The sequence below is a fragment of the Alosa sapidissima genome, chromosome 10, assembly GCF_018492685.1.
Source record: "Alosa sapidissima isolate fAloSap1 chromosome 10, fAloSap1.pri, whole genome shotgun sequence".
In the NCBI taxonomy this organism is placed as follows: Eukaryota; Metazoa; Chordata; class Actinopteri; order Clupeiformes; family Clupeidae; genus Alosa; species Alosa sapidissima.
In genome coordinates, this window is record NC_055966.1 from 968453 (window position 1) to 991723 (window position 23271).

General features: G+C 39.0%; 1 protein-coding gene and 1 long non-coding RNA gene across 6 annotated transcripts in view; one reads left to right on the plus strand and one right to left on the minus strand.

Annotated features, from left to right (window-relative positions):
* Window positions 1-639: 639 nt before the first annotated feature.
* mag (myelin associated glycoprotein) overlaps window positions 640-23271 on the minus strand; it is a 103317-nt gene continuing 80685 nt past the window's right edge. For 2 of the 5 annotated variants that reach the window (XM_042107508.1, XM_042107507.1), the window contains exons 10-11: window positions 7986-8042; window positions 640-3888 (exon numbers count right to left, since the gene is read on the minus strand). In XM_042107508.1, the coding sequence (XP_041963442.1) occupies window positions 3730-3888; window positions 7986-8042 (216 nt within the window). In that variant the 3' untranslated portion in view covers window positions 640-3729. The remainder of the gene's footprint in view (window positions 3889-7985; window positions 8043-23271) is intronic. The other 3 variants (XM_042107510.1, XM_042107509.1, XM_042107511.1) reach the window with 2 other exon arrangements.
* On the plus strand, window positions 18081-22812 carry LOC121721009. Its single transcript, XR_006034724.1, has 2 exons — window positions 18081-18243; window positions 22683-22812. It is a non-coding gene; the product is annotated as an uncharacterized LOC121721009 (long non-coding RNA).

Below are 23271 nucleotides of genomic sequence, written 5' to 3' on the forward strand. Positions count from 1 at the left end.
CGCATTGCTGGGAGTTGTGTGGTTAACACATCCACTGTTTAAGCAAGACCAAAGAAAAGGCCACAGTCATGGCACCATGCACAGTGCACTTCCCCTACTACCCTGATTTGTATTTGTATAGCTCCCCTAGAATTAGGAGGAGGGGGGTCATGGGGGGACGACTGCCAAACAAGGCCCACGCCAATTTCTGACAATTCACGGCAGTTTTCGGTGTTGCCTCAAATTGCCGTATACAGTCGTAAACCTGAACTTCCACGTCAATCTACAGTGCCGCTCACTTCAAGCAGTGTGAATGCCTAGATTTTCTGCTGCTGTCCTTTCGTTCACACCTTATTTTCAGTTTGCCAAACCCTATTTTTTTCCAAAGAGTTTTTTTTTTTATTGGGAACCGGGAAGAGTTAAAAGGCTAACACTAAAAAATACAAGCTTGACTTCCCCACTCTATAGGTTCTTGTTCAATGAGCTATTTGTTACTTTAGGCCTATCCTAAAATATCTTTATACTTGACTAAACTTGGTACCCCTGCATTGTATAGCCACTAAGCCATTGTCGATATTAGCTGGTTGAAGAATATCTTTAACTAAATGATGCAAAGCGTAGTTACTGGGGTAAATAAAATGATGCAAGCTCACAACAGCATTCATATTATATTGTCAATATTTAATAGCAACAGCTTTTACATTACAGAGTTGAGTTTGAAATGATCAAGTCACTGTACAAAAAGTTTACACTGATCATTGATAAAATCAATGTAATGTCAAACGTGTGCTGTATATCATACATGCAAAATAACAAAATGTATCCCCAAGTTTTACCAGTTTTCACAACAGGAGTGGTCACAATGGATTTCTGACATCCTTGAAATGAAGCCTGATTATTTGTTGATAATTTGATTATTTGGTATGTCATGCTCTGGATCTTCACTTAACTTCATATCCTTCCCTGCTGAACCTTGTCAGCTCTCATAAAAGTTAAACTTTTTAGTAATTTAATCCATTATTTTACTGTGTTGCCATGGTTTACATAAATATGCAATACATTAATACACAAACATTCAGAACTAATTACAGTAAGATCAATAGCCGTCAATAAATCATTAATAATTCACAGGTGTGTTTTCAAAGACTACCACCATTGCATCTTTCTGTTTTTCATTATCAGTGATCTCTCTATCACATTGTCTTAATAGGTCTGCGTCATATGAAGGACTCCAGCACTGTCAGTATCTTAACTCATCATGTTCCTTTGAAGTAGCAGAATCCTCCTTTACTGAGGGGGCATATATACCCTGTGTACACACAAAAAAATTTCTAAGCACTCTTCAATGCAAACAGTAAAAGATACCTGACAGGGAAAAATGCAAATGGCTGTGCATAGTATGAGATGGGATATGATAATAATGATGACAGAGGAACAAACCGTGATGAAAGAGGTTAAACGGTCTGTCTATCAGTCATTGCTGTCAGTAATCCTCACGCACATATTGTGTTGGCCTGTTGCTGCAGTAACTGAGCAGACATCATTCCGGGAAGGAATCACCCAGTCAAAGATATATTAAATACTAGAGAGTGCAATATTCAAATTTGTTTACTGCAATGTTAGGTCATGTTGAACACAGGCACTAAGGGAGGATGACCAGTTTTATAAATGAAAGAAAAACTTCTATTAAACCAATACCCAAATTATTTGACACTAAGGACTGCATGTGAATTAGACATGTTGTAGTGCAATGGCCTGGGGTTCATTTCTAGAAAAGCTACCTTATCCTTTGCTAAACCACCATGGTATGACACAACTCTCACTCAAATAATGACCTACTTAGAAATCTGTCTAGAAAGATCTGTTTGGTCGAAAATAGCAAGTTCCATCGTGCAAAACACAGACCAGTGTTAATGACGTCATACTACAAGTTGAGGGTTAAAAATGAGTCCTACACATTTACTAGAGCATCTATAGGGCTACATCATACATAACAATTATTGAGATTGCACAACCAACTAATAATGAATGTAAGAAATTGTTTGTCATGTCTCAATATTTTCTTAATTACAGCCAGATTTTGTTGGGCACAGTTGTGTCTAACCACCATCGTAATCTCCTTTGTTACACACCCTTGCACTCAAGATGAATAAATATAATTTTAAAATGTTATGATAAGTGAAATGTTCAGTTGGAGGTTGTTCAGGTACCTTAGTATGTAGAAGTTCAGTCTTGTCAAACTGCAATTAAAACGCAGACAACTGCAAATATCTACGAATGATGCTTCAACAACCCCTTTAAAGCTGCCAAGCACAACAAATTTCCGACCAAATTTGTGATTGTTGGTTGGAACTATCCTTTCTTGAAACACTTCATCCATGAACGACAGTTATAACTACCAAGCAAGTTAGCCAACGGCCCTTCCTAGAAACAAACCCCTGGATTATTCATTCTCTGCTAAAGTAGTATGTCGCAAATTGCAAAATGGAGACATGCATTATCTTTAAGAACAGAATATATAACTTTGAACACAAATTTGAACTACATGGCAGTGACCCCACAGCTAGAGCAATTCAAGTCCATCCATAGGCGTGACAAGGTTTATTGGGAAAATGCTACATACTAATTTAACCAATTTAATATGTGTCACAACTCATTTAAAGATAACTGTGAGAGTGGACATTAACAACACAATTGCCTCAGGTTCATATGAAGAGAACATGGTGATAATCTAACAAAAAACCCTCTGTACAAAATTGTGAGAATATGTGAATATATGATTCAGTGAGAAGTTGCACGCGACGATTGAATACATTCGTCCCTGGATGTGATATTGGTACAGAGACAGATGAACTACTGTTTTATGTCAGTGTAGTCATACAGTATATCAATCAAATCAATCTTGACAAATGAAAGGAGACTTAAAACAATGAATTTCATGAAATTTGGAATAATAGCTAAATAATATGCAATCACTGATGGCAAAGTTTTCGCATTATATTATTTCAGGGTTCCCAAAACAGAGGCAACTCTTCCCTGTCACTTTGGCAGTCACTGCATAGAGTGAGATAGAGCATGGCAAGGGTAAAAAGGACTCTAATTTGAAATTGCACTGTGCATACATGTGCTAATTTATTGACACATGGCTGGGTACAATCAAGAATAAATGGGTTGAGTAATTAGTAGAGCTTTTTAACATCTACATGACACAGGTTGACATTGGTCTGGTCCTCCTTGATTTTTAGAAGTTTCATGAAAATTGTGCAGGGTATATAAGAAACTCAATTACCGCACCCATGTTTGCGTGAAGTATTGTGCACATGGTATTAAATTAGCTAAATGGTTTTGCCTGTAATTGAATTAGCTTTAGTTCAAGCACGACAAACTAAGCGTACTGCCTACCTTGTTGCACATCACACAAATTAGAGCCCTGAAGGTGGAAAGTTTACTTTTTGGTAGCATATTTTTCTTTTTACATGATGGTTACTGAAAGACTGAGTAGGAACATATGGTCTGGGAATAATGTTGTGGAGAGGCTTTACTGTTGACAGAAACCACTTTTTGCCGTTGTTTGCAGTTGTTGTTTGACATACTGATTTGCACCAAACCTTAGCAAATATTACTTGATAAAATATGATCAATGCCATGGTGGTAGCTTGGAGGTGAAGTGGTGTTGAGTAGTGTGAGGGGAGAAGATGGTATCCAGATACTGTGTCCAATGCAGCAAATGTGTCAGAGAAGCACTGCGCTTCACTTGGATTTGATTTCAGTGTAGTCACTGGTGTCATCCCCTGTTCCTGCTTTCCCTTCCCTAGGCCTCCCTCTCATGAACTCCAAGGCAGCGTAGTTCAGCTCTGGCCTGTGTAAGCCTGCCACAGAGCCCACAGACTGATAATCCCCCTCTTCTCCCTGCAAGAGGGATGAAGCAAGTGACAAGTCAGCATACAACTTACGACATACAGTAAATGAGAGGCAGCATTATATTTTCATTTTCATTGCAAACTAAAAGCTGAACCACAAACACCAAAGTACTCAAAGTTTTCTCTTGAGCTTTTGAAACAACTTTTTCATGGCATCACGTATGTCTTACTTTTTGTAAGAGCCTTGCATTTTACCGTAACAAACAAAAATACATATTTGTGTGTGATTACATGTTAGGAGAAGCAATCATCAGGGTCAATCACTGCAAAAAGTGATATCTTACTAAGTGTTATATTCATGGTTCGAATTACGGGGGGTATTGGGGGGGGTCCGTATCCCCTAGATGAGACTTGGACCCTCCCAAAAGGGATGAAAATAATAGTTTGGGGGGTACTGACATTTTTTTATAAAATGTAATGTTATCCAATAATGCATGTAATTAAATGCAGTATTCCCATCACATACCAACAATTCAGGATATATTCTAATGAAATACGATCTATACCATTTCTCTAATATTTCACTGCCTTTGTAACATAGTGATAGCCAACCTTAGAAAAGCATTGAGTAGCAAGATCGCTATGGTTTAACCGGAGGTCTCCCTTCCACTCAGCGGCCACGACCATTGCTGCTGCTTAGCTTAAAAATCAGGCCTACAATCACACGCCATATGAGTTCCATAGATATACTGACACGGGGAGAGGTTTAATGAGGCGATTTATCATTTTGTGCAATTTCATTCTTAATGTCTTAACAAGAGGGAACTGCACTATTATTCAAGGAATTTCGCTTGTAAGTGGTTCTCAACCTTTTTTTAAGCAAATGCCCATAATTGCAACTTTACCTGCAGTTTGTTTGAAACGCTACGTGAACATATAATAATCAATTGGGCCTGCAATGTCTTTCCTCGTTGCCATTATTAGAGATCAGCCTTTCTTAAAAACGTATTGCTGCACAAACGTTTTGTAAAAAACACGGGGGGCACAATGCACTAGGCTGCATTATATGAAATGCCTAGGCTAAACAACGTGAAGATATTTTTTTTCCAACCGTGAACAAGTCATTTTTTATTTGCTTGATGTTTGGTAGGCTTAGGCTGTCCAAGAAAAACAAATTAAATGAACCAAAGGCAGGCCTTGTATTAGGCTAGGTGAACTTGGCTATTAAACCGGAGACTTGCTGTGGCCCATCTGTAAACAATTCTGGTTCTTAAATTTAAGTAGTATGTATGCCATTTCCGTGCTATTGGTCTATGCATTTCCAGGTTTGCATTGCACTGCTATACCAAAAAATATTTTTTGGCTGTGGCGCGCAATTTTACGCACAGGGCGCACCTTGAAACAGTGTTTACCCAAATTCAACCCTTCCCATAACGTGTATGGTATATTGTGCTTGCTAGTATGATTACAGTAGTTTCTTTTAACTTGTCGGCCAGCCAGCCACGGTCATATGACCTATATTTCGAAGGAAAGTTGACTGTGAAGCACAAGTATGAAATCATGTGTGTAAGCCTATATAAAATAGAGAGTGACGTCACCAGTCGAAATAGCTCTACCCCCGAGGCTCACGGGATAATTCGAACACTGCCCAAATTCAACGCTTCCCGTAACGTGCAAGGTATATTGTGCTTGCTAGTATGATGCAGTAGTTTCTTTTAACTTGTCGACCAGCCAGCCACGGTCATATGACCTATATTTCGAAGGAAATTTGACTATGAACCACGAGTGTGAAATCATGTGTAAGCCTATAATAAAATCGAGAGTGACGTCACCAGTCGAAATAGCTGTACCCCCCGAAGCTCACGGTATAATTCGATCACTGTTTATATTAAAGGTGCGATTTGTAGGATTGTTACCGAACGTTCTGCAGGCCAAAATCAAAACACTGGTGAACGTTCTCAAGACTACCAGACGCGAGCCTCTTCTGGGTTGCCAGATGTAATTAAGACTTAGCTAACGTTAGTTGACCTGCAGCTGCTTTAACGTTTCTCCAACCATGACCCAGCTACACATTACGGAAACAGTGAAAACAAAAAATACCTCTCTAACCAACGTAACATATTTATCTGAAGTTAGCGATGCAGATGAAGTTTAGCCTAGGCTACCTGTTGTGGAGAAATATGGCCAGCTCTGCGTCAGACTTGATATTCTTCGTTTGACGAAGACGTCACCATCTCAGGAAGCTCCTCCGATGTCCACTTAATTTGTTTCTTGTTTAAATTTTGGAAATTTGCCTGCCTCTCGTAGGCGTTCATGACTACAACTGACAGCTGTTGACAGTTGGCCTTTGCTAATTTGGCAACCCAAATAGGAGGACGCGCTAGCCCATTATTAATACGTTATTCTAGAATGAATCGTTCAAAACATAAACGAAAATTCCAAGACATTCCGCCCCGTAACTCATTTTTTTCATGGGTTTTACGGGTTAGAGTAATGTTGTCAAATAAGCCATTACTTCAATTCATCGTGTTTCCTTACTCTCTGACAACATATGGTGATCATTTTTGGAATGGTTACAGTTTATTTTCCATTATTTCCTACATACTGGACCTTTAAGATAAAACATCTAGTTGGTATTGTTTTTAGTATAAGGATATACTTACTTTAAGCTTTCTTGTAAGATTATTTGACTTAATTTAAGAAGATTTTGACTTATTTTAAGACAAAAAAAACAAGCAAATTTATCTGCCAATGGATTAAGATGCCAATTTGTCTTAAATCTTATCTTAAATTAAGGTACATTTTCTTATTCCACTGGCAGATAAATTTGCTTGTTTTTTGTGTCTTAATTTAAGAAGATTTCCACTTATTTTAAGTCAAATAATCTTACAAGAAAGCTCAAAGTAAGTATCTTTATACTAAAAACAATACTAACTAGATGTTTTATCTTAATATACTGTAAGGTTATAACACTTGGTAAGATATCACTTTTTGCAGTGTAAATTTGTGAAGTGCCTCATGTGGCCAAATTTTTAATAATTTGCTTGTTCACAAGGTTCACATGTACAACCCCAAATCAGAAAATGTTGAGACGTTATGTAAAATGCAAATAAAAACAGAATGTGATAATATACAAGTCTTGTAAACCCATATTTAGCAGCAAAAAGGACATAGTCAACATATCAAAATTAAAACTATTATTCACTACTAAGTCCTGCCTGGCTGTTTGGCAGCAATTTTGTTGAGCCAGCAATCTAAGATTTGTAAGCCAATGGTATTAATATATAATGATTAGATTTTATACTTATAAATTAGATTTTTAGGGCACCACATTTTATATTTGTTTAGCTTAAGTGGTTATTGTGATATTACATTGTTGAATTTTCACTAAATGTAATGTCCAAAGAAAGCGGTAGTGATTGTGTGTATCAAGTTTTGTTAAGTTTTGGCTTTTACATCACAATATACTTGCCAAAGTGTTATGGGTCACACCATCATGTATGTTTGAAGCTTAAAACTGGTTTGACAAATCAAAAATCCCTAAACAAATGTACTGTTTATTGTCTTTAGATGTTGATATATAAACATTTTGTGAAGATTGGATTAATTGGTGCATGGGAATGGGTCACCTATAGGTAATGTCTGAGGTTTCACTGAATCATTAGTTAGGGGCAAAATACTAAAATACAGAAGATACAAAGCAAAACATAAAGATACTTCAGTGTTTCCCATACATTGACTTAATTGTGGCGGCCCACCACAATATCAGCATTGACCACTACACAATGATTTTCTAGGTTGTTCTAAATTGTGCTTAAATCTGGTTAGCATCATAACCACACTGCGCTAATTTGTTAAAAACTGTTGCATTCAAGTTAATTCTGCAAACCTACCACCACAAATAGAATTAAATTCTGTGGGACACACTGTACTTATCATAGTGCCCCTTCAGGCAAGTGAATGTACAAGATAATTGTAAGAGTGGGGCCCCTAATTGGGAAATACGTTCAGAATTTCACATTATGGTTTGATTTCCCTGTAACATTTTGTCAAAGCTGTTATGCTTGGACCCCTAATTAAAGATGACACCTAAATTAAATGCCAGTGAATGAGTTATGCAGAAATGCTTTGATGTGTGGACCTTACCGTGGTATTCTCTTCTAGGATGGAGTTAAACTTTGAGCCCAGCAGCTCAGTCTTAAGCTGTTTAGTTAAAGGAAAGTAAACAGAGAGAGGCATAGAAGCCATGATGTTTTAGAAAACAGTGGATAAAAGATACTCCAACTAATGGTAAAAATGGGATTCCAGTAAAACCACAACTAACAGCAGGTCTACAACTGAGAGGTAATCAGCTGCTTAAGTATCACAAAGAAGCATTTTAATAAGTGGCTCATTAGCAAAGTAATAAGCAAGCAAGCACATATGACCACAACTGTGTAAACAAATATAAGGGTGTCCATTTTCATATAAAGGATAAATGGGAAATCAGTGGCACAACATTTTGTGACCATCAAGTGATTAAAAAGTTTTATCACAACTAGGCTGAGATTAGATGCAGTTCTGCAGTCACAAATACTACTACTACTACTACTGTTACTACTGATATCAACAACATCAACACCAAAAGCCATTAAATGATCATGCAATGTAGGAATTATGGGAAAGTGTTATGCAATTAACCTTTATAACTATTGCCCACACACATGTATTAGTCTCCTGCTTCTTTATTTAACCATGAAATTCCACTAAATTACTTTATTTAAATGAACAGCAACAGAAAAAGCCCTATCACCTTTAGTTTTTAGGGTTGCATTTGGGACTGATAGAAGATGTTGTGAGGAAGACCTCAGTGGCCTAGTGGACTTAAAAGGTCACAGATATGCTGTAGTGCCATTCAATTTAGGGCTTTGAAAACAAAAAGTAAAACTTTAAAATGAATTCTGTATTTGACAGGTAACCAATGGAATTGGGCCAGCACAGGACTTATGTGCATATGTTTCTTTGTTCCAGTAAGAAGCCTAGCTGCTGCATTTGGGACTAATTGGAGTGTAGCAAGAGTAGATTGGTTCAGACCTAAATACAGAGAGTTACAATAGTCCAGCCTAGATGTAACAAAAGCGTGGATTACAGTTTCTAAGTCAGTATATGAGAGCCAGGGCTTTAATTTAGCTATTTGTCTTAGTTGAAAAAAGCTTCCCTTAACCACACTACTGACTTGCTTATTGAAATTCAAAGAGGAATCTAGGAAAACACCTAGATTTCTGACCTCATTGTGGCAATTTACAGCCAGTCCAATCTCTGTCCACAGAGATTGCGTTTTTTTTTACAGTGTATTCAGGACACAGACAGCTAGCGGTTGGTTAGGTGCTGTTTGCAGTAAGTGACATAAAATGTTTTAGCCTAATATCTTTAATATCCAGCTACTCCAACACTGAAGTTATCATTTTAGGGGATTTTAATACTGTTTGGTCATCTTCTGCTTCAAGTTACATGAAAGAGGTCTCTGCTAGCCTTTATCTCACTCAACTAATCACTGAACCTACTAGACCCAATCTTTTAAACCCCTCTAAGTCAACCATCATTGATTTAATTTTTTCAAACAAACCAAATAAAATTACTGTCAGTGGAGTCTTTGACCACTGTCCTACTGCTTGTGTTAGGGACACTCATCTAAAGAAAGAACCCCCCCCCCCCCCCCCCGACTCCTGTAGCTTTCAAGACCCATTAGAAATTTGTTCCGCCTTTAACAAACACTTCGCTGTAGCCGGCCACATCTTTGAAGAGAATGTAAGCAAGTCTTACAATCTAAACCATAATCCTGACAACGCCACCCCTTTTAGTACAGGCCATACAGGCACTCCACCCCCTCCCCCCTTCTTTTTTCTCCTTAACACCCTTTATCTCTGTTGAAGTACTTAGGGCACTCAATGCTTTGAACCCTAGGAGCTTCACTGGTGAGGATAATTTAGATCCTTTTCTATTAAAGCTATCTGCTCCCCTCATCACTGAGCAGCTAACTCATATCTTTAACCTTTCTATTTCTACTAGTACATTTCCCTCAGTTTGGAAAATGGCCCATATAACACCTCTACATAAAAGTGGGGTCAAGGATGATCTAAATAATTACCGTCCAATCTCCAAATTACCCTGCTTATCAAAAATTATAGAGTCACTAGTTAACAACCAATTGAAATCATTCCTTTCAAAATACAGTTTATTAGACCCACATCAATCCGGTTTCAGAGCACAACATAGTACAATCACAGCTGCGACCCTGATCATCAATGAAATTATATCTGCTCTGGATAGTAGGAGGCACTGTGCTGCACTTTTTGTTGATCTTTCCAAAGCTTTTGATACTGTGGATCACAATTTACTCTTACAAAAATGAAATGCCATTGTGTTTGACTCTAATACCTGCAACTGGTTTCACAGTTACCTTAACAAGAGATTCCAATGTGTAAAGTCAGGAGTATATATATATATATATATATATATATATATATTTTTTTTTTAAATTGACGACATAGGCTAGTTAAGGCGGCAGGCGTGTGTTGCTAAGGCGGCCGCCTTAACTGCAAAGTTAAGGAAACCCTGAACTTTGACGCAACACAGACTAAAACACATGTTCCTTTCTCTGCCTTTACCTCATAGGTCTAATAAAAGATAGCCTACACTTACACAAAGATAATGACAAACTATTCTGGCAACATCTCGTTTCATAACTTAATTGCATTTTTGACTTTAATCACATTATTATGACCATTAAATGTAGGCTATGCTCTTTTGCAAGCTAAAATAGGATTCATCAAGTAAATACAATAACGAATGGAAACGTAAGTTGGATAATTATTTTCTAAGTTGTAATTTCCGTGTATGTCCTGCTGGTGACCTCTGTGAGAAGTACCTGTTAAGACGCTCTTAGCCAGTTACGAGAAATCTGGATCACTCGTACATCTACGAGTGTTTTCACGACGCTCTTAAGCTACAATGGTTTTGGGAAACAGTCGGCAAAGTGATCTCCCCCACTCGTCCGCTTGCACTTGACCTGCAGCGCTGTGTAGTTTACCAATGTAATAGGCCTGCAAAATGGAGCTTTCTGACGTGAGGAAAAAAATGATATCGGGTGAGGTAAGTTTGGCCAAATGTGAAGGGAAATCCAAAGTATGGAGCTACTTCATTAGTTGTCGACAGTGACAAAATGCGTGTCGGCTTTGTGGAGTGTTCTAAGTGCAGCTTGCTCCTAGCATACGACAGCAAAAAAACGGGGACCTCATCACTGAATAGGCATATGAAGAAGGCCTGTCTGCATGGTAAGAAAGATGAGAGTCAGCCTTTAATGTCCTTGTTCACTATTACCAAAAACATACCGCTGAGAACGAAGCAAGCTGTTACAGAAAAATGTGTAGAGTTTTGCTGCAGAGACATTAGGGCATTTCATGTCGTCAGCGGAGTGGGCTTTCAAGGCCTAGCTCAAGAACTTGTTGGTGCAGCTTTTATTGAGAATCTCAAAGATGCTTTAAAGAGTGGAGATGTTGGGATGAGCACGGACATGTGGACTGACGATTACAGAAAGCTCAGCTACATAGCCATTACGTGCCATTACAGGGACGCTGACTTCACATTAATTGACAAAACTCTCACCACAGCGGTCTTTCCGGTGGAGGAAGCTAAAACTGGAAAAAATATCAGACGCGAGATGTTGCGCCTGCTAGTGAGCAAAATTCGGCCTTGACCCCAGCTCCCTGAACCGTATAGTATGGGTGACAGATGAAGGCAGCAACATAATCAAAGCCCTGGAGTCTTACAGGAGGCCGTACTTCGGCATGGGCAGCCGTGGCCTACTGGTTAGCGTTTCGGACATGTAACCGGAGGGTTGCCGGTTCGAACCCCGACCAGTAGGAACGGCTGAAGTGCCCTTGAGCAAGGCACCTAACCCCTCACTGCACCCGAGCGCCGCTGTTGTAGCAGGCAGCTCACTGCGCCGGGATTAGTGTGTGCTTCAGCTCACTATGTGTTCACTGTGTGCTGAGTGTGTTTCACTAATTCACGCATTGGGATAAATGCAGAGGCTTTCCCTCACGGGATCAAAAGAGTATATACTGGTCTGCATCTAGACGTATTGGCCGAAAACGCTCCCGATATCGGAGACGTCATCTCTGCAGCTAAGGGGCTGGTGAGATATGTTAAACAATCAGGACTGGCTGCACAGCTATCGAAGACAGTTCTACAGATGGTGGAGACCATATTCAGCACAGTTTACCTGACACTCAAGTCAGTGCAGGACCTATCAGAGCTGCAAGAGAAGCTGGAGACCCGCGGTGAGAGAGAGCACATCATTGAGCCTGACATTTTGAGCTTCATGGTCACCTTTTTGGAGCCCTTTTACAACGCCCAGAGAGAACTGGAAGGGGACAAATATACCACCCTGAATTTGGTTTGTCTCTGGGTTGAGAGACTGAAGAGACACTGCCAGCCCTCTCCCACTAACTCTAGGCAGCAAGGACATACTGTTGGTCTTTTCCTATGGCCAAAATTCAACCAATTGAGAAAAATGTCACCTGAAGAGATTTCTGGTGTGCATGCCCATGTACGAAGCTTGCTGCCGTCTGAGGAAGAGGATGCAGAGACTGACAGCGCAGTGAGCGCTACAGGCTTCACACCACCAGCAGCCAAGCCTAGGAGAGACCCTGATTTTGCCGAGTGGGAAAACCAAGATAATGACAATAGACAAGATGAGGATGAAGTGACCATGTACATCTCACAGAGGCATGTCATGGAAGACAGAGATCTGCTGGGATGGTGGAAGGTTAACAGGTTGGTGTACCCAAAACTTGCAAAGTTGGCAAGATCCGTCCTCTGCATCCCAGCAAGTAGCAGCAGCAGCGAGCGGGTGTTCAGCGCAGCTGGCCGAACTATAGAGCGGAGAAGGACCGCTCTGAAACCAGCTACAGTGTACGCAAACTTTTATGGTTATGGTTTAGTCCACATCAACGGGACAGACCAACCTAGCCAACTTAGACCATGCCTAGGTTGGTTAAGGGTATTTGGATGTTTGTTGTGGTAATATGGTGGCAGCATGGGGCGTAAGCTAACTGGCTAATTTGTTTTGTGTTTGGGATGGGGCCTAAGCTAACTGGCTAATTTGTTTTGTGTTTGTGATGGGCTGTGCCTAGGTTGATGGTTGGTTGGCCAATGTTTTTTATGGTTATGGTTCAGTCCACATCAACGGGACGGACCAACCTAGCCAACCTTGACCATGCCTGGGCTGGTTAAGAGTATTTTGGCTATTGGATATTTCAATGTGGTAATATGGTGGCAGCATGGAGGGGAGTGTCTCCAGGACGCTGGTTTCACTGTTAAGCCTTCATGAGGTGTCGTGGGCCTAACTTAACGAAACATCGGTGAATGAGGGTGCCCACTTGATAACCCCAATGACATGCCACATACTATATAGGCTACTGTTGTTGGATGGGCCATTTGTATTGTGCTTGTGACCATTTGTTGGCGGATTTGTGGGTAGTGTGCTTTTTAAAGTTAAACTTGAGCAGGGGCTTCTGAATGTGTTTTTACCTTGGATTTTGGCACAAGGGATTTTAACATCTAATCCTGTGTATTAATGTAAAAGGCAGATGTCTGTCATCAGACCACTGTGGCATGGCGTCCACCTGTCTTTGAAAGTATCAGCTTACAAAACGTTGCCTCGTTCGTAAATAATTTTATGTTAATTAATAATGTTAACATTAATGCAAAATAAATATGTGCAATAGCATTATTCGTCTATAGAATATACTACCCTATAGGCTAACAGTTTGTTTGTTCAGAATTGTTTAGGCTTGGATCAGTGTTTGCACTGTCCGTGTTTTAATCATTTGGACTTGCATTCTTAATTAATTAACATGTTATCATTCTGAATAGATTTCTGTCTTTCAAACAACTTCGAATTATAGTTGATATGTTCAGTTTTAAAGTGTACATGTTTGGGGGGTGGTGGGGGTTGGGCCCGTCCATGCAAAACATTACAAATTGCACGATTACAATGGGAAACATAATTAGAATAAAGATATTACAAAGTATATCTCATGATGAGTAGTTATTCACCATCATTTGCAAATTGGTAATGATGGTTAAAAGTGATTAGGGGAGAGGCGATAGACACGTATGGAGCACAGCTGAAGACGCACTGTCACAAGATATAAGCAACTCCTCTCCTCTGCAGGATAAATGTTGTTTTATTGAGTCATTTTAACAATATTAGGGTAAGTGTTGCTTTTTCGAGACAACAAGATAATTGTGTGTGAGATTAGGTGCAGATCTATTTAAAATCAGCACATATGATAGGCACAACATATGATAGGTCTACAAATGTGCTGAATTCAATCAAAATCATATGTTGACTATTGATGAGATTTGTATCATATGTTTATGATCCTATTCACGACAAAAATAAATATTAATAAAACGATTTAAAAAAACTTGTTAACAATTGGAGGCGTTGGGGGTACTCCGGAAGATCATAATGTCTCAGGGGGGTACATGCCTGTTAAAAGTTTGGGAACCACTGGTTTAGTGGAATGACTATTCCATACGGTCTCGCAAGACTTTAAGACTTTCAAGACTTTCTCGTAGACTTTACTCAAGTACATTTGAGAGGCAAATATTGTACTCTTTACTCCACTACATTTCTATCCATAACCGTGAGTACCCGTTACTACTTCTAAAAAAAAGGGAAAAAGAAAAATCTCGGAAACCCTCAATTTGTTGTTTCCCTCTCAAACGTGATTGGATTGTGCAGGCGCCACTGATTGGGACAGCCTATCAGCAATCACCTTTCCGCCAAAGTCAACTCCATGGTCAGATTTAGATACGAGATGAAACCATGGACGAAACAATGGATGAAGACGCAGCAGGTCCATCGTGGGAATGTGCCAACCTGTTTCTGAACAAGTTAATGATAGTTTTCGCTTCAAGTGTTTCAATTACAAAATAGTATTTTGTATTTGAAATACGTATTTTAAATACATGTATTAGAAATACTGCCCATCCCTGGCAACATGGTAAAAAGATGAAAATGACTTGATTTTACTTTCAATTCCTTTTACATTCTCCAAGGTATTAACATTAACATTTTTCATAACTCCATGTAGGACGTTTCTGTAAATGTAAACTGTGGCAGTAGTAATGAATATTTAGAAAATGTAGGCTACTCTTATACTCTTGATACTCAAGTACTTTTAAAAACAAGTACTTCAGTACTTTTACTTAAGTAGACATCTGACTGTTGTACTTTTACTTGTACTTGAGTAAAATTTAGCAAAGGGTATCTGTACTTTTACTCAAGTAATGAAGCTCTATCCGCCTCTGGCAAATCCAATAGTGACCTCTCTCCAACACCAAACAGGAAGGGGCGACAGCTGTAGCCTATAATTATTTGTTATTCTTATAATATTTGTAATTTCTTATACATATTTAGTCGGCTCTTCCACGTGACAGAACAACTCTATATCGGTTAAGGATGTCACGCACGAAACAATGCTGCAGAAACACGAAAATACGACTTTGAGTTTAATAGGCTATAATTTTCAGTTCCTGTTTATCTATTGCACGATGGGTAATAATTTTAAGGAATCTTGTTGCAGTCTTGTAAATAGTGACCCTGCAAGATCCCTAGTCATTGCAAAATCATAGTCTGTGACTTAAAACTCTACTACTTTCCCATTCCTATTTCCCATTGCCAACCAACTAATGGCCTCCTTACACCAAACAACTTTGATGAGATTTGGGAAAGATTCTTGAAAGATTGTAGTCTTTTGAGTAAAGCATGAATGGGGGGCATTAGTTAAAAGACTCCAATCTTTCAAGAATCTTTCCCAAATCTCATCAAAGTTGTTTGGTGTAAGGAGCCCATATGTTGCTAACAGGTTAGCAACTATGGTTTTGGGAAATGCAACCCTGTCTGAGTGGACATTTAAATATTGCCATTGTCTTAAGGTTAAATTGTGTGTATGGTAAAATTATGATCGGACTGGTAGTCTAATTTAACACTACAAAACAGAAGCAGCAGCTGGCAATGGAAGTCCATAAATCATTTCCAGGTCACAGCAATCAGAAAAAATAAATATCAAAATCTGTTTCTGACCATGAAATCAAAAGTTTGAAAAATAAAGCATTATTTGTTTGTTTGTATCACAAATAATGAAATAACAAGTAATTTTTTTGATTTTTGATTCTCAAATGAGTGAATCATACACGGACCCATAACGGCATATGGTTAACACGTTATCATCAATTGGTTAGCATGATGGCCTAGTCCTGCAAGGGATATTAAGAACATATTTGATGTTTATTTGTTGATTATTTTGCAATACGAAGGAACAATCTCCGTTTCAAACCCCCGTACGCGTGGACATAGTTATTTAACAACATTGGATCAGTAAACTAACTGACTCCCCAAAATTTGATGCAGTAAGCCGGAGTTAATCGAGGTAAGTGGTCACATAAGAGCAACCAGGCAACCAGTCTATGGTCATCGAGAGCAGATGGAGAATTTTTTGACACAGGACCAAGTAAAGATGTCCACAGGACTTACTTGAACCATCTTCTGGCTCAGGTTAAAGGTTAAAAAGATGCTGTGGAATCCGGCAAGCCATCAGGACCCTGTCATTGATGCAATCAAAGACCTGCAGCTTTGCTCTGGAGCAGTCTCTCTAGCTGCATCTTCAGCTGACTGTTAGAAATAGACTTGTGAGTGGGGGATGTCGAGGGGGACTGTAGTGTTTCCAGATGTGAAAGGTGTTGATGGAGCTTTGTTATGCACAGTGTAACGCTGGAAGTATACTTCTGTGGAAGCAGTCTGACACAAATTTCGATGATTTTTAGTCATCGGAATAAAGGATTTTTTTTTTACTTATCACATGATCTTTTTCCTCTTTTTGATGACTTCAGTTATATTACCATTAAGATCACCTGTGATTCCTCTGTGTAAGACCATACCTGTCAACATTTAGCTTTCCAAAAACGGGAGATTTTTTTTCGGGGGGGGGGAGTGTTTATACTGGATCTGTGTTTGCATATTTAATACGTTTCATACACGTGTTTCATTTCGGTCGTTCCTTTTACCTTACCATTACCTTACGCATGCCAGTTATGTATCCACCAGCTGCCTGCCTGCAGCCTACTTCCAGAACTCCAAAGCTGCTTGCTGTCAGATTTGGTTCCGAGGGCACAAGTTCAGTGTATCAACAACACTCAATAACAGTTTATGTGATGTGTTAATTAATTAAATTCCCAACAATTTCACAACAGCTAGTTCTGGAGTAGGCCATTCAACTAGCCCGCTTGCTTACGACGAGATTCAGGCTGCGCAGTCGGCACCCGCTTCCTTGGTTTGGGGTTGCCAGGTTTCAGCCTATGACAAAACGGTTGAAATTGAAACTAAGTGATCGTGTATGTGTACGGTGTATTTCATACACAATCTGGCAACCTGAATGGATCAATGATTTTAAAATGAAGTTTGATGGCCATGCAAATTACGTGAGTTTTCCGGGAGAAATAACAAAACGGGAGAGTGCTGGGAGATGACCTTGAAATACGGGAGAAACCCGGGAAAAACAGGAGTGTTGACAGGTACTGTATGGTGTACAGCATCAAAATGGACTGTACAGCATCAAAATTTTAAATCTGTACAGACTGTGTGCATTGACTGCATGTACATGCAAGCTTTCAAGCCCTGACTTAGGGTCAAGACATGACAGAGTAACATTAGTAATGTGCCGAACTTGCATCGATGGGGTCTAAAACTTGAGATACACGAGTAAGCTTCACAACTCAAGTGCACAAGTGCGATTCAGTCAGCAGAGGGAGCATTCTGCATTCCACAACCAAGGTCAGCTAGCCTAGAAATCTAGACGCGCCCCTGCCAGGGCTAGTCTAGCAACTCTCCATTGGCTTGTGAGCTCCAGAAATCGAAATCGATAGAGTCTTTAGGTGGGCTTAACATAATGATTGATGGAGTTGCAACGGTTTGGCTTGAATTCCCTGCTACTTGAAAACAAATAAGATGGAATAAGAATAAGCTGTTGGCGAACAGTGTGACACGAGTTAAGCTTTTATTAAGTTGGCAAACGTTTGAACTAGCCAACTAGCTCCGCTGGTGGGAAACGCATGGGACTCATAGCGCTGCCGCTGTCCTATTGCGTGCAGAGGGAATTTGAAAGACAACTGATTATCCCGCCCCTCGGACTGAGCACTGCGAACGGTGAGTGCCCAGACCCTACATTTTAATGTGGGTCTGGCTCGTCAGGCTAAAGGTCAGCAGTGTTCACCTTTCACAACGGTGTGTAGATGCTAGCCGACTTTTGGGACGGAAGTGTAACGTAGCTTCACCAGTGACTTGCTCTGTCCGGTAAGTTTACAGTATGTATTAATGTGTAAAATGTTTATAGTATAGGTTGAACTAACAGCATTTGTGCAAAACTGCACATTCGGTTTCATTTCATCAACTTGCTAAGTGACCGACATACTGTATGAGCTAACAGTTAGCAGCTAACTGATATTCGAGCAGACCATGCAGAGCAGAAAATAAATATTCTAGGCATTTAAGCCCTTTGGTATTTTTTTGTTATCGAAGTTATGAGGAAGTGGTGGCATCTGGTGTCTAGGCTGTATAAATTTGCCAATAGCAGTTATCTTCGTGCCTTAATGAAGTTTAGTTGTAACGTTAGCCAAGAGAAAGCCCTTGCTAGCATGCTAAGTTAAAGATTAAACCATGTATGGTTTACATCGATATTCCTACTGTATTGCTAAAACAATTTGGATAATTGTACTTGTAACGTTACTGACTGAGAAAATTAGCCATTTTCGGTAACACTCCATAATAAATAGCAAACTAGTAATTACCTAACCCTTTGTTAATATGTGTTAATTGTTACTAACATATCTATTTGGCACAAGTTAATAGTTGTTTCATCATTTATTAAATATTAGTTGTTTGCATAAAATCTGTATGTTAATGTTTTAGCAAATCTATTAACTAATATTGTATTAATATGTGTTAATAGTTAACTAAATGTCTTTTTGGCACTAATTAACAGTTATTTCTTACATCATTTAAATGTTAAATGTTTATTTGCAAATTATATGTTAATAGAAAAGTTAATGACTTATTATTATTTATCTAATTGTTATTAAACTGTGCTTCTGCCTATCCCAATATGAACCACTCTCCATAGGACCCACAATAGATAGATAGATAGATAGATACTTTATCGATTCCCAAGGGCAAATTCAAGAAAAAAACACGACGCTACCTTGACATGCTGCCACTCTTGTCGGCGCCGGAACCGCTTGCAATAAAGTTGGTTAAGCTTAATTAATATATTAGTAGTATACAGCTATAAGTGTGGGGCCCCTAATAATAAAGTTGGTTGAGCTTAATTAATATATTAGTAATATATAACTATCAGTATGGGGGACCCTTATAATAAAGTTGGTTAAGCTTAATTAATATATTAGTAATATATAACTATCAGTATGGGGGACCCTTATAATAAAGTTGGTTAAGCTTAATTAGTAGGGGAGACCGGGGCTGGTTGGAACACTTTTCACTCTCGGCTATATTTCTCCGTCTTACAATGCGTTGAAATTGTCAAATTGTGATTAACTGAAAGCTTGGGATCTCAGCTACAAAATGTATACATTCAATGTCAACAAATTATCCCTTGTTTTGAGTTATATATGATTAAAGTGGTGTTGTGCACGAGTGCCAACCTGCCCCATGCACGGGGTCACAAAATGGCCATAGGGAATATATGTGCCAACCAACCCCAAAATCAGTGTGCCAACCTGCCCAGCCCACATTAGGTGAAACTTTTTTGCACAAATGCTGTTAGCCTGCTAATATCAGTCACCTCAGGTTTTCAAACTTCATTTTAAGATATAGATGAGTCCCCTAGCAATCAATTATAATGAATATTTTTTATATATCCCTAACTATTACCCTTCTAGGATGTATTTAGTGGGAGGTGCATATTCTAAGTTTTGACACTACAAAATTAAAATGTTGTTCTCACCTAAAGGGTTAAAGGGGTGGTTCAGGATTTTGGACATAGGACCTCATTTCCAAGTAAGCAAGTGTGATATTTATCAGTGGAGACCGTTTTCAACACGTTTCAGAGTTCGCAGGTGCTATGCTAGCGCAAGTCAACGGTATGTGCTAGCCTGCCACTAAAAACAGTCTTACCCACTCCAAAGTACACTCAAGGCATATAAATTATAACGCCAGACTATCGATGTAAATGTCTGTATTGATAGTTTTATTTCTAACATTATTCTATCCTTGCATTTCAACGATCGCATTACATTTTGAGGGACTAGTGTCTTAGCAGCGGCGGAATTATACTTGCTCCAGTTAGTAGTACTGCGCCAAAAAGTAAACAGTAAAGCGCACTCCAATGGGGATACCTAGTAGTAGCCTTGGTAATATCAGTCCGCCGCTGAGATGCAAAATGACTACTACCAACTTCAGGGAACAAAGTATAACTATTGCAACGCGATGCGAGGGTAGTTGTATTTCTTACACTATTCTATCAACACAGACATTTACATCGATTGTCTGGAATTTGCCTCGAGTGTCCTTTGGAGTAGGTAAGACTGTTTTTAGTGGCAGGCTAGCACATACCGTTGACTTGCGCTAGCCTAGCACCTGCGAACTCTGAAATTACAACGACTGGATGAAACGTGTTGAAAACGGTCTCCACTGATAAATATCACACTTGCTTACTTGGAAATGAGGTCCTATGTCCAAAATCCTGAACCACCCCTTTAATGACCTGGAGACCAGTTACATACGTGAGTTTACTCTACTCAATAAGGCCGTCAGTTTAGTGTTGGAATTTTGTTGCAGCTCCCTCTAGTAACCTGGATATTAACAGTGTTTCAACCTGCCCCTGTTCCAACCAGCCCCGGTCTCCCCTAATATATAACTAGTCAGACGGTGTAGGGACTGAGACCAAAACTGGCTTATCACATTTATTCCTTTAGGAAAAGTTAAAACAAAACAACAAGTAGTTGAATGGGCTATATTACAAGCATCATTCCTACACCATCACCGTCAGCCCAACTAGCAAGGGAGACATGCGACATGGAATGTTCAGGTGCACAGAACGAGTTTATTAATATTCTGAGACTCACTAAACACTCACAGACATAGACCATACGGAGGTAATGCATAAACATAATGCTAAACTAAATGTACATTCATTTCCTGCTAGACTGAATTGCACTTTCCATGCACACTAAGCTAAACTACACTGAATGCATGGAAAGTTGCTAGCGGAGTTTACAGGTAGTCACGTTAGACTCAATGTGTATGAACTCGTGGTCATAATGAAAACATTAATAAACGTTCTCTAAGTTGCTAGAATTGCACCCAGATCTTAACAATACATGTAAAGTAACATAATACAGGTGGTATATCGAAGTTTTCAACTTAAACAACATTTTACAGTTACAAAATTAAAACAAAGTGGGGAGTGCTTTATACAGTCAACCTACGCAATGCAATGCATACCGCTTCTGATCGGCTATGGCAACAATACAAGGACAAAACGCAGCAGAGCTGCAGTATAGTGTTTCTCCAAAGGGGGCTCCAAAACACCAATCTCAATAAAGCTGCTTAATTACGGCGAAAATCACATACAAACACTAAACTACATTTCTAACCCTGTTACACCCCCTCCCCTGAATTTCACCAAATTCAAGCAGCAACCAAATAGTACTTCCAAAGGCAAAGAGTACACTATTTTCAAAGACTAGACAGAGAGTCACCAATTACAGGACAGCAAACCACAAAAGTATCCAATAAGGATGAAGTGGAAGAAGAGGAGCGCAAACTCTCACACAACCAACCACTGGCAGTAGGGTGCCTTGTACACCCCACAAGACCATAAAGCCATAAACCATAAATTCCATAAATTCTCCACAAAGCTAATCAGAAAAGCTAGATAAATAATAATATGTCATTAACTTTTATATTAGCATTAGTTTGTAAATAAACATTTAATATTTAAATGATGTAAGAAATAACTGTTAATTAGTGCAAAAAAATATATGTAGTTAACTATTTACATATATTAATACAATATTAGTTAATAGATTTGCTAAAACATTAACATACAGATTTTATGCAAACAACTAATATTTAATTAATGATGAAAAAACTATTAACTTGTGCCAAATAGATATTTTAGTAACAATTAACAAATATTAACAAAGGATTAGGTAATTACTAGTTTGCTATTTATTATGGCACCTTATTATGGAGTGTTACCGCCATTGTCTTTTATCTAAAATCTTTCGTTGTGATTTAGCAAAAGGCTGCAGTGGAATTTGAACGATTTCAATTCTACGAACATGCCATTATTGAGGTGCAAAATGGCTCATATAATTCCAACGTAACTTAAATGGTGCACCTTACTTAAAGGCGATTGTTTTTAGCGTTAACATTTCAAGTCTAGAGCATTTTTGATGTCTGCATAGGCCTATTAATTCTGTAAAATGTCCATCTTATGTATGTCTTTTCTCAGTAGCTTTGGTGCATCGCTCACATCATTAGCCTGACATTTGCATAACCGTTAAGTACAAATGTAATGCACACGTGCAACTTTGCCAAATCGTGATATTTTTAGTTATAATTAAGTCTCTGGAGGAATAAGTTAAATTATCATTTAATGTGACAAACTTATGCCTCATTGCCTCTCAAATTCACTGATAACAGCTGTTTTAGTTAAACATGGCCAATAGATGCATATTGATAACAATTTTGCCCTCTTTCTCTTTTTGCAGTTGGAAAACTGAAAATGCAGAGCAATGGACTGGACATGTAAGTTGTGCTTGTTTGGATGTGAAGTCAGAGGTCAGCTGCTCAAACACTAGAGATTGAAACATGGAGGTTACACCAGAATACGACCGAAAAGCACTGCAGAGGGTGGTGAAAACTCCCCATCTCATCACCGGTTCCCTACTCCTCTCCATCGAGGCCATCCAGGGCAAGTGCTGCTTGCGTAAAACGCCCAACATTATCAAAGACTGTTCTCACCCCAACCACAGACTGTTCACCCCATTCCCCTCCGGGAGACGTTACAGGTCTCTTCTGCCTTCCGGGAGGCGTTTACACATCTATTCTGAAGCCTATACACAGACTCACACTGAAGGACATTACAGCAACTAAAAGGAATCAGTGAATTAAATGAGTGACCATTGTTTTCACATATTTTCAGAATCAAATTGAACGTGAATACTGTACCCTTTCTGCACAATAATTATTGAGATTATTTAATCATAGTCTTACAGGGATGCTGTAAAACCCCAAGGTATGCTACTAATAAAGCCCAAAAGTCCTGAAGGGAACAGAAGGAACCAGTAGGTCGACAAT